Below are 10,754 nucleotides of genomic sequence, written 5' to 3'. Positions count from 1 at the left end.
TTTGTTTTCTTAAATTATTTATTTTTAATTATTTCTACTAATAGTGTTACTATAGTTTAAAAAAATTTTAAATAACTAAAAGCAAAAATAAACTTCTAACTTTTTTATATAGCGATTGCCCTAATAAATATAAAAATAGAGGTAAAAAAAGCGAGAAAACTATCTAAGAATATGAATTCTTAAGGCAGGTGGGGCGGGGGTGGGGCAAATAAAATATTTTCAACCATCTTTCAGCAACGGATTATAAACATTAAAAAAATAGTGCAAGTTAGACAAATGAAATGGTCGAACTCACAAGAAATACTATTCTTAATCATAATAAGAAACAAAATTTTTCTACTACCTACTAATATAACTTGAAAAGTGGCAACATTTAAAGAGTCACTGTCAGTAGTTTTTAATCTGCTGTCTCTTTCTCTCTCGCCTTTTTGACGTTCTTTCAGATCGTGTTGAGCAAAAATCAAAATGGTTTGTGTTTTTTCCGTAAAAATATCCATGTTAATCATGAATTGTGTTGATTTAATTCGAATCAAAACCAAAAATATATGTTCAGTGTTTATTCAAGTGCCTCTTGGAAAAGATATTTTAGTTAAACCCGTTACCAATTTCAGGTGAACGTACCAAAACAGCGCAGGACCTACTGCAAAAAGTGCAAATGCCACAAGACCCACAAGGTGTCCCAGTACAAAAAGTCAAAGGAAAGGCATGCTGCCCAGGGTAGAAGGCGTTATGACCGCAAACAACAGGGTTATGGTGGTCAGTCCAAGCCTATCTTCAAGAAGAAGGTAAACATCTAACATAACCTTTAACAACCGGTAGTATTATTGATTCTCTTGCTCAGACAAATCCTTCTTCTAATTGAAAAGATGAAATAGCTACAGTATTATTGTTACCCAAAAAAAACTGTTCATCAGACAGGCTATTCAAGACTATAATAACTCAGTTGCTCAATAATATCCGACTGATTGTAATTAAATGTTAAATGAACCTGTTTCTGACATAGAAACTTCTTTCTGAACAGGAACTTATTGTACACAGTAATTCAGTGTTCACTACAATCATGCCAGGTTGATGATCTTAGAAATAGTCTCATTAGTAATATGCAGTAGGTATCTTAATTTGTAAATAGTGTAAAACTGGAAGAAAATTAATTCAGTATCCCAATTGTTTTAGGCGAAAACTACCAAGAAAATTGTGCTGCGTCTTGAGTGTGCCGACTGCAAGGTGCGATCACAGGTTGCGCTGAAGCGATGCAAGCACTTCGAGCTGGGTGGAGACAAGAAGAGGAAGGGACAGATGATCCAGTTCTAGGCTGGCTAATAAATAAGTTCAACTATTTGCTGGTTTCATTTCACATCATATTAGTTTGAAATTGCACAAATGGATAGTAAATAGCTAAATGCTTTTGACCATAGGATGTATTAGTGATTTTCTAGAATTTGCATTTTAATGGTAGAGATGTTGATATTATTATATTCTTGGTGTGTTACCCAAGTTCTTAGTTTTTAATTTTGCTGTAATACAAAATTGACCATCTACTAAATTTCTGTAGTTATTCTCTTCTCATGTCTTAGGTTAGGTAACAGGCTATTGAATTATTAGTAGGTAATAGAGAAAAAAATCTAGTGCCCAAAATTTTTAATGGGTGTTTTGTAAGAAAACAAACAACTTGTAAATATTCATTTATTTATAATCTGCTCAAAAATATCAGGGTCTAACCCTTCCATAGATACTTTCAGCTTCACAGCCTGCAAAGGCACACCGACCTGGACCATCTTGATAAACCTGTCGTATTCGGGCCTAGTCTGTGGTGGGCTCTGTTCAGTCTCTTGAGTTTCTGGTGAAGGCTCTGGCTCTACATTCTCTGGTTTGGAATCTGAAGAAGAGTCTTCTGGTGGTTTTTCAACCTCCTTTACACTGTTAACTTCGGGTATTGAGGATAACTGCAAAGTTAAAGAAAATAAAGTTGACTTGATTTAGGTACTGTTTTGAGAAAAATATGCTCACAATAAAAACAATAACTTACTCTTGCTTCTAACAGCACCATAGCTGCTTCAACTTTCTCCAATTTCCTTTCAAAATGCATTAGTTTTTGTTCGCAGTTTTTCATAAAATTATTTAGGAACTGGACTGTAGTGATAGCAAAATGGTTTACAAAAGCTAATGTTCTTTTCTGTTGAAGTGCGGCGACCTACAATTTTAAAAAGTAGATAATTGAGTATGATTTATATGGGTTGGGTCACGTTGGGTAGAGTTTAGATGGCTATAAATTAAAACGATAAATAGGTATATTGAAAAATACCTTTGATAGATCCAACTTGGTCAAGTCTTTTTGTATCATAGTTTCTTGCATATTTATACACTGGAGGCAGTTCTCTTTTAAAGAGAGAAAACAGTATTTTTTAATTTTATGTCTAGGTACCTATTTTAATAAATAAATATTATACAAAACTTTGTTTTGTTGGAGAAGATAAAAACTCAATAGTTTCACGACGTTCACAACATTGACAAATTTGACAGACAAAAATAAAAATGTCAGAAAGCAGCTGTTCTGCGTTTTGTTCGCAGAACCGTTGAACATTTTTTTAATGGCTCGCGCGGTTTGCTAATGTGCCAATTATTTTTAACTTTGCTGTAGTAAACGAGATTTAAAAAAAACAGAAAACCATAGTGATGATGAAAAAGAATCTGTATTTTTTATGGAACCTAAGTGCGTACCTAGTACCTAGTATTGTGTATCAGTGATTTATCAGTCGTCCGATTACATCTCTATGAACGATGTCACTGATGTCAGTCTGCGAGTCTGTCAATTGTCATTAATGTCAGAATTGTGTCATTGATCATTGATTGAGTAAATTGAGTTGTTTGTGAGTGAAAGATAGTTCGCTCTGCGAATGCGGCTTGGACGAAGGCTCTGCTGACCACATATTTTTTAACTGTCCCAGGGTAGGCGCGTCGTTATACGACTCCCTACCTCAAGACTTTCCCCGTCCTTGCAATCTTAAGTCAATCCTCGGTCTTGTTAACTCCCCTATTTTAGACATTCTATCAAAATTCATCCTAATTAATAAAATAAAACTATAATAAATGTTCACGTCTCCCCCTCTCCACTAACTATTTTGTTTCCCTTCCTCCCTCCTACTACTCACCTTGTTGTCTGTTCTCTTGTTTTTTTGTGATTTTATTATGTTTATACTAACTGTGTTGTCTTATTTGTGCCGTTGTGTTTGTCTGTTTTAGGTGTGCACGCTAGACTATACCTAATAGCACTCAAATCCAAGGTTTATAACTTTTTATACCGTGTAATGGCTATGCTCACGTGACATTGGCAAACGTGGAAACACAATAGCCATAGAGGAGAAGAAGAAGAAGAAGAAGAGTTGTTTGTTGCACAGGTTTGTTGTCTTAGATTAATAAATCTAAGGTTGTCTTTTGTTGTGTTGTGAACTGTTGTGGTCCGCTAGATTTTACAAATATTATCACCAAAAGTTATACAATTCAGTGAAAATGGCTGGAGAAGTGGTTGTTGATGCATTACCGTACATTGACCAAGGATACGATGACCCAGGAGTCCGAGAAGCGGTGAGTAAATAGATAACCTTAAAGCACCATCAATTTTCCTAACGTTTCAAATTTTCTAGAAACGACTCAAAATGTAATTTTTAACGTTCAGGCTCTCGCTATGGTGGAGGAAGAGTGCAGAAGATACAGGCCTACAAAGAATTATTTAGAAAATGCGGGTCCAGAACCAAGTACAGCGTTTGAAACTACTGCCCTTCAGAGGGAAATGGAACGCGTTCAACAGCGCCTGCCCATGGAGCCGCTATCTATGAAGAGGTAACCAAATTATTTGAAACGGGTTGATTTGTAATAAATAATTTTTTAGTTGCAAACTGTTCATCAAACTTTTTTCATCCCTGGGAACTTAACACTCAAATTCAAATTCACTCTTTATTGCACATTAACATAAATCTTGATGTCTTCGTAATTATTATGAGAATATTTCTAATAAAATTATTGTAGTTTATAATAAACCATTGTAATTTTCAGATATGAGTTACCACCACCGCCCGCTGGACGTTTAGGTGAGCCGGCAGCTTGGGCTGAGTCCGTAGAGAACTCACATGCACAACTCTCACATCAAGCAATCAGAGTGTTAAACTTAGAACTACAGTTAAGCTATGGGTCAGAAGCATGGAGATCATACCTTAACACGTTGCAAGCTTTGGTCACGAGATCCCAGAATGTTCATACACAACTCAGGTAAGGTTATTGGAACAAAGAAACAGATTTCAGCATTTCGAACCTGATTTTATCTCTTCTGTATTTGGGTCTCATAATAGTAACCAATACTTTTACTTTACTAACTTTTATGAAACTAAATTTATTATAATTTGAAACAACTCAAAATAAGGTTGTTGCTTATCTGTACTAAAATCCTTTACTGTAGTAAAATCAATTCAAACCTTTATTGCTCCAATTTTTTCCATTTTATGTTTCCACTTTATTGCTCCAATTTTTTCCATTTTATGGTGGTTGTTCTAAATTCTTATGGTGATTTATTGAAATAATTTAAAACTCAGTACTTATCTCCTTTTGGGAATTAGTCTACTCTTAGTCAAAACAAAAAAAATATTTTCTTTATTTTTTGAATACATATTTCTGTTCATGCAAAGACATGTGAAGTGTGCAGCAAAATAAACATTTTACTAATACACTTTCCTTGATACATTTCAGGAAACAGATAGCAGGCGTGAACTGGGAGCGCAAGCGTTCGCAGACGGCGAGCGGCGCGCGGCTGCGGGCGCTGCGGCGGCGCTGGGCGCACCTCGTGTCCGACAACTACCGCCTCGAGCGCGCGCTCATGCAGCTCGAGATACAGCTGCAAAAGGTACGCTATGACCACTCCAACCGATCTACCGTCCTCGCCGGCGAGGACTCGCGCCGCGGTCCCCTTCGACCCGTCCCTTTTTCTCGCGGTATCGGCACGTGCCGGGCCGCTTCTCTCCCCAAACCTACGTTAGGCTACCGTCCCCCAGCAACGCCCTAGGCCGAGGTCCGAGCCCCACTCGGGGGCGCCCTTAGGCTCGTTGCTTAAATTTTGAGGTTGAGAGCCATCTGCGCTCACCTATTGTCCGGTGAAGCTGAAAAAGCCGCTCACGGCTATCAGCATAGTCCGATGTGTAAGGTGATGAATTTTCTTGCGCTGCTTCTTCTCAACATGGGCCCATTTATTGTCCTGAAGCAGTGGTGGGGTTAAAGTAATACTCAGACAATACATGTAAAAGCGCTTTTTAAAATCCTATTTGAAGATAATAAAATGGTTTTATGACTAAAAAGTCATAAAACTATAATGCATTACAGGCCCTGAAGTTTTAATAATTAATCTTGATTTCAGGCTCAAGGACAAGCCCCCATTGACGACAATGAACCAGCAGATTTGGAGGCGGTCAAGATGTTACCAGACAAACTCAACTCGGAGTCTGAGAAGGAAGTGCAGAAAAAGATTGAAGATATGTTTGCTGATTAGATTTAAGACATTGTAGAATAAGTTATGAGAATATAATTTATAATAATTAATTTTATTGTTATTTTACTATTTCTCTATCCTTAAACCCGATTACGTGAATAGTTGTTGGATGTTACTTTATATCTATGCATTTTCTGTCTGTTTTCTGTTTATGATGTTCGAGGCTGCAAAAACATAAACAGACGACGACAACTTCCAGCCACATTTGAGGGTTATACGGAAGGAAAATAAAGATTTATTGCACCCTAATGGATGAAAGCTGCACAACCTAGTCTTGAGGACCTTAGAGTTGAGGACAGTCATAAAAAAAAGTATAAATCAATGCAGAAACCAAACGCATCAGTTTTGGTTCGATTGTCATTTGTCGTCATCTGTCAATTTTTATTTGAAAATGGCGGACGATGCATCAAGCAGTAGCGGCTGTGCCGGTAATTTAGTGGATAACTCAATAAATCAGGATGAATTGATTATGAAACAGCAACGGGAGATAGAAAAAGAGGTAATCTTTGAAATACACTTGGTATCAAAGTCAGCCGAGGGCTGTAATTTTTAGAAAAAATAAAATCATACATGACGTGATGTTTGTGTTTGTTTTTCAGATATCAGAGTCGATACCGCTTGTTGGGGAACTCGAAGCCTTATCATCATTAGAAAAAGAATACAATGAGGACCCAGTGTATCTTCTAAAAGTAAAAGATCTGGCTTCTAAGTATAAGTATATGAGGAGAACGCGGCCTGACGGTAACTGCTTTTTCCGGGCATTTTCGTACGCATACTTAGAGTATCTTCTCACAGATAAGGCCGAGTATGAAAAGTTTTTTGAAATAGCAAAGAACTCCAAAGAAATCCTCCTAGCGTTAGGCTTCTCTCAATTCACAGTGGAAGACTTTTACGAGACAGTAAGTTTATTTTTTAGGTTATGTTTTTTGTTTCACTTGCATGATTTGAATTGCTAATTGAGTTGTGATGGTTATTTTGAGAGAACAAATCTTTGTTTTATTACCTACATTTTTGTTCGTGCAGATGTTCAGCTCTGATAGGACAATGTCAATAGTTGATACACATAGATTACAGGATAGCAATGTTGATAATGTATTACTCTATTGTGTAATATTTATTAGTTAGAGCAATTCTACTATTGTAACTCAATACAAAAATCTATATAGTCGGCCGTTTAGTGTAGTGGTTCGAAACGGACTACTATTCCGGAGGTAGCGGGTTCGATTCCCACACAGTACAAACATTTATGTGCATGAACATATTTGTTTGTATTGGACTGGGTGTTTTCTATGTATAATAAGTATGTATTTACAAAAAAAAGTATTTAAGTATGTTTATATCTGTTGTCTAGTACCCATAGTACAAGCTTTGCTTAGTTTGGGACTAGAAGCGCAGTGTAAAATGTCCCAAGGATATTTATTTTTATTTTATTTTATATTGGGCTTAATTTTGTAGTTTATGGAAGTTGTCCAACGGGTCGGAGAGCAGGCCGGGGGCTCCCCGGACGGCATGGAGCCGATCCGCGCCGAGCTCCACGACAAGTTCAACAAGCAGGGCTATTCCGACTACATTGTGGTGTACCTGCGCCTCGTCACTTCCGGCCAGCTGCAAACCCAACATGACTTCTACCAGAACTTTATAGAGGGGCCCCGGACTGTGACTGAATTTTGTAGGCAGGTGAGAAATTATCTAATATGTTTGGAAATAACCTACTTATTTTGTTTCATGCATTGCTGAATACAACATTATTATAATATTGTAAACACACACATATGGGGCACATAGCTCGTAGAGACGATGGCCGTTGGGGCAGGAAAGTTCTCGAGTGGCGACCACGGGCTGGAAGACGTAGCGTGGGCAGGCCTCCTACTAGGTGGACCGACGATCTGGTAAAGGTCGCGGGAAGAGCCTGGATGCGGGCAGCGCAGGACCGTTCATTGTGGAAAACCTTGGGGGAGGCCTTTGTCCAGCAGTGGACGTCATTTGGCTGAAAAGAAAGAAAGAAAGAAATAATATTGTAAACTACCTTGTAATCCAGTAATAAAGGCTTATATTATTATTGCTGAATAAATCTTTGTCTTGAATATGTTTGTCCTCCATGGTTAAAACTCATAAAACTCATTTATTTTTGCAAGTAGGCTTTTAAAAAGCACTTTTACTAGTGTTAGCTAGTAGTCCCTCATTTTTACCCGACTACGGCAAAGCCAAAGGAGGGTTATGATTTTGACAGGCTATGTATGTATGTATGTATGTATGTATGTTCATGTGTTCCCTCGTAACTTCTAAACTACTTATCAGATCAGAACTTCTCCGATACCTTCGCGAAGTGCGACTTACGTTTTCTAGAGAACATGCAAATTGTACGTTAGACTAACCTACCTACCGTAGCACTTACACAACGTGTGACTACGCCTTTCCAAACATGAAAATTACTATGCAACTACATTAGGAAATTTGTTCAGTTCAGTATTCTGAAAATCTTGTTTTATACTTTTTCAGCGTCGTTTTTTGTCGTAGTTGGGTTTTAGTTTTTTTATATAACTTAAGAAACTAGGATTTTTATAGTATAGAAATCAATTAAGTGATTGCATACTTACCAGGCTGCTACCAACCGGGCAACATGGAAAGCATGGGGGAGGCCTATGTTCAGCAGTGGACGTCCTATGGTTGAGATGATGATGATGATACTTACCAGATGTTTTGATCTACGAATTTTGTTACTTTGTAGGAAGTGGAGCCAATGTACAAGGAGTCGGACCACATCCACATAATAGCCCTCAGCAACGCGCTTAATGTCGGCGTGAGGGTGGAGTACATGGACCGTGGAGACGGCAGCCAGGTAAACCAACAATTAGTGTTCCCGGGGCCTATAGGCTTTTAGGCCTAAAATTAAGCCTATTTAGTTCTTTTTTTGGCCATGATAGACTACTAGGCTTTTAAAAGGCTACTCATTATAAAAAGCCTATAGGTTTTAAAAAAACCTGTAGGCCTAAAATAGCCTTTTAGGCTTTATTTCCGACTAAAGTCTTTTTCGAGTAGTAGGCTTATTATAAGGCTATAGCCATTATTCAGGCTATGGCTTCGTATGAATTAAACAAAGTATTTTTGTATTGCATTTATTTTCTAATTAAATAAAAACGTTATGCAAAATATACATAATAATATAATTTCTTTTTTTATATATATTTTTTTATAAAATTTAACTTATTTCTTGCTTTTTAGTTAACTAATTATTACCTTGATGTTACCACCGAAGGTAGGCAGTACATTGAGACCATATTCTTCATGTCTAGTGTAAAATAATATTCCCTACAAAATACAGGTTACCATATCGGCAACCTAAAAAGACCCCCACCTTAAAAACATGAAAGAATACAACTATTGGTCTATTTGTACCTATAATATTTAAATAATTATCCTCCAACTCCTAAGCATTAAGTAGGTAGTTTTACCTTCTATCATCAGCTCATCAATAATTATGAGACCATGATTAATTCCAGGAGCGAATACTTGAATAACTTAAAAAGTTTGAACGATATACGTGCCTATAAAATTTGAGGGTTGCCCTCGATTTCCCTAGGATCCCATCATCAGATCCTGACTTGGTAACAATGGGACCACCTCAGAAGTGTACCCTATCGAACAAAAAAATAATTTTGAAAATTGGTCCACAAAATTGACGGAGTAATCGGTGAACATACATAGAAAAAAAATACATACAGTCGAATATAACCTCTTCCTTTTTTGAAGTCGGTTAAAAATAAATAAAATAGACCTAGCCTAAAGGACTAAAAACCTTTATAGGCTTTTTAGCCTTTCAAGCCTTTTAAATATGCGCCTAGCCTACAAAAAGGCTAAAAGCCTATAGTAATCGGGTGGACAAAAAAAAGGCTATGAAAAAGGCCTAGCCTAAAGGCCTAAAAGACTTTTTAGGCTTTTTTCCCGCTGTAGCCCCTAATTCATAGGCTAGCCTTAAAAAAAAGCCTAAAAGCCTATAGGCCTCGGGAACACTACCAACAATCCCTATTTATCCTACTTCCTATTCCTATACTTATTATAAATGCGAAAGTTTGTGTGGATGTCTGGATGTTTCTTACTCTTTCACGCAAAAACTACTGACCTGATTTTGATGAAACTTTACAGTATTATTGTTTATAGCCCAGCAAAAGCTAGTATTTGTTATGTTTTTATCACAAAAATGATCAGATAATAATATTTATAATGAAAATTGAATAATGATCATGCCTTCATGATCATTACACTTATGATAAGTTACTTTATGTGCTAATCTATATCTATGTGTAGAAAAATTAATGTTTACATGGTTTTCCTATGTAAATGTAGGTAGCAGCATTATATCAGACTCCTGCTCTGAGACAACAGTTTCTTGTAAGAAGTAGTAGGGTTAGTTAAATTGGAATGTGCTTTATAAAGCACTTATTTATTTATTTTAACTTATATGCACATAGAACTGTATACATAAGGGACTTAATGCTTTTTGGCATATTTCTAAATTTGACAAAGCTCACAATCGGCTGCGGCTGAGCTCCTAGCAAAACTCATTATACGTATGACACGTAAATACTCCTGAATGGAAATTCTGGGCACTCATCGGAATGGCTACAATCTCGCCAAACGAACAGACTCCCTCCAGTCAACCTTAGGGCCAAACTGAAAATAAAGTAGGCGGTAGACTGCAGATCTCTAAACAGGAGTTGCAGCAGTGGGAACATAGGAAGTCTAAACTAACCGCCTCTGTGGTCTAGTGGTAAGACCACCTGCTTCAGACGCAGAGTTCCCGGGTTCGATTCCCAGTGGGGGCAGATTTTTCTGTTCGGTGTGGTTGATGGTAGGGCTTTTCTAAGTCCGCATGGCTAGCTACCATTGTTGTGTTTCGGCAGTTAGAGGTAAGATAGCCAGTTCCTCCGTGGTCGAGGATTCCGGGTGAAGCTCGCTTCCACCTTCGGCCTGATAGTCACTTACCATCAGGTGAGATACAGGCCAAGAGCTTCCTCGTTGTGGATAAAAAAAAAAGTAGTAACAGTTATTATCTGTGCGCAGGTGATCGCGCACGTGTTCCCCGAAGGCGCCAAGCCGCTGGTGCAGCTTCTGTACCGGCCCGGCCACTACGACATCCTGTACGCGTGAAGCCCGACCAACGTTACAACTACAATAAACTTATTACCACTCCGCATGAGTTTTATTTGAAGGTTTAGGCTGTTGC

General features: G+C 37.7%; 4 protein-coding genes across 5 annotated transcripts; 3 read left to right on the top strand and 1 right to left on the bottom strand.

Annotated features, from left to right (window-relative positions):
* Window positions 1–361: 361 nt before the first annotated feature.
* Window positions 362–1,336, top strand: RpL36A (ribosomal protein L36A). Its single transcript, XM_028303131.1, has 3 exons — window positions 362–468; window positions 612–785; window positions 1,174–1,336. The coding sequence occupies exons 1-3, from the start codon at window positions 466–468 to the stop codon at window positions 1,309–1,311; spliced, it is 315 nt and encodes a 104-aa protein (XP_028158932.1). The 5' UTR covers window positions 362–465; the 3' UTR covers window positions 1,312–1,336.
* A 333-nt stretch (window positions 1,337–1,669) lies between these two features.
* CCDC53 (Coiled-coil domain containing 53) lies at window positions 1,670–2,510 on the bottom strand. Its single transcript, XM_028303061.1, has 3 exons — window positions 2,303–2,510; window positions 2,027–2,191; window positions 1,670–1,943 (listed from the first exon to the last, which is right to left on the bottom strand). Exons 1-3 carry the CDS (start codon window positions 2,351–2,353, stop codon window positions 1,680–1,682), a joined length of 480 nt encoding a protein of 159 aa, XP_028158862.1. The 5' UTR covers window positions 2,354–2,510; the 3' UTR covers window positions 1,670–1,679.
* A 336-nt stretch (window positions 2,511–2,846) lies between these two features.
* On the top strand, window positions 2,847–5,580 carry BCAS2 (BCAS2 pre-mRNA processing factor). 2 transcript variants are annotated; one of them, XM_028303050.1, is made up of 6 exons: window positions 2,847–2,946; window positions 3,241–3,582; window positions 3,674–3,837; window positions 4,051–4,263; window positions 4,738–4,891; window positions 5,399–5,580. In XM_028303050.1, exons 2-6 carry the CDS (start codon window positions 3,508–3,510, stop codon window positions 5,528–5,530), a joined length of 738 nt encoding a protein of 245 aa, XP_028158851.1. In that variant the 5' UTR covers window positions 2,847–2,946; window positions 3,241–3,507; the 3' UTR covers window positions 5,531–5,580. The 2 variants fall into 2 exon arrangements, with proteins under 2 accessions (XP_028158851.1, XP_028158842.1); XM_028303041.1 differs by having other exon boundaries at window positions 2,879–3,582.
* A 322-nt stretch (window positions 5,581–5,902) lies between these two features.
* On the top strand, window positions 5,903–10,720 carry LOC114351729 (ubiquitin thioesterase otubain-like). Its single transcript, XM_028303031.1, has 5 exons — window positions 5,903–6,029; window positions 6,130–6,429; window positions 6,986–7,207; window positions 8,259–8,369; window positions 10,592–10,720. Exons 1-5 carry the CDS (start codon window positions 5,922–5,924, stop codon window positions 10,676–10,678), a joined length of 828 nt encoding a protein of 275 aa, XP_028158832.1. The 5' UTR covers window positions 5,903–5,921; the 3' UTR covers window positions 10,679–10,720.
* The last annotated feature ends 34 nt before the right edge of the window (window positions 10,721–10,754 follow it).

The sequence above is a fragment of the Ostrinia furnacalis genome, unplaced genomic scaffold, assembly GCF_004193835.3.
Source record: "Ostrinia furnacalis isolate ACB-3 unplaced genomic scaffold, ASM419383v2 OfSCF0092, whole genome shotgun sequence".
Taxonomy (NCBI): domain Eukaryota; kingdom Metazoa; phylum Arthropoda; class Insecta; order Lepidoptera; family Crambidae; genus Ostrinia; species Ostrinia furnacalis.
This window is presented reverse-complemented; position numbering and strand designations above follow the sequence as displayed.

Excerpts from the sequence above, each read along its gene's own strand:
- RpL36A (XM_028303131.1), top strand. Across the intron at positions 786-1,173 it reads AGCCTATCTTCAAGAAGAAG|GCGAAAACTACCAAGAAAAT; the intron begins GTAAACATCTAA and ends CAATTGTTTTAG.
- CCDC53 (XM_028303061.1), bottom strand. The coding sequence starts at position 2,353 with ATGCAAGAAACTATGATACAAAAAGACTTGACCAAGTTGGATCTATCA. Across the intron at positions 2,192-2,302 it reads CCAAGTTGGATCTATCAAAG|GTCGCCGCACTTCAACAGAA; the intron begins GTATTTTTCAAT and ends TTAAAATTGTAG. Across the intron at positions 1,944-2,026 it reads TGGTGCTGTTAGAAGCAAGA|TTATCCTCAATACCCGAAGT; the intron begins GTAAGTTATTGT and ends TTAACTTTGCAG.
- LOC114351729 (XM_028303031.1), top strand. The coding sequence starts at position 5,922 with ATGGCGGACGATGCATCAAGCAGTAGCGGCTGTGCCGGTAATTTAGTG. Across the intron at positions 6,030-6,129 it reads AACGGGAGATAGAAAAAGAG|ATATCAGAGTCGATACCGCT; the intron begins GTAATCTTTGAA and ends TTTGTTTTTCAG. Across the intron at positions 7,208-8,258 it reads TGACTGAATTTTGTAGGCAG|GAAGTGGAGCCAATGTACAA; the intron begins GTGAGAAATTAT and ends GTTACTTTGTAG.
- BCAS2 (XM_028303050.1), top strand. The coding sequence starts at position 3,508 with ATGGCTGGAGAAGTGGTTGTTGATGCATTACCGTACATTGACCAAGGA. Across the intron at positions 3,583-3,673 it reads ACCCAGGAGTCCGAGAAGCG|GCTCTCGCTATGGTGGAGGA; the intron begins GTGAGTAAATAG and ends TTTAACGTTCAG. Across the intron at positions 4,264-4,737 it reads AATGTTCATACACAACTCAG|GAAACAGATAGCAGGCGTGA; the intron begins GTAAGGTTATTG and ends GATACATTTCAG.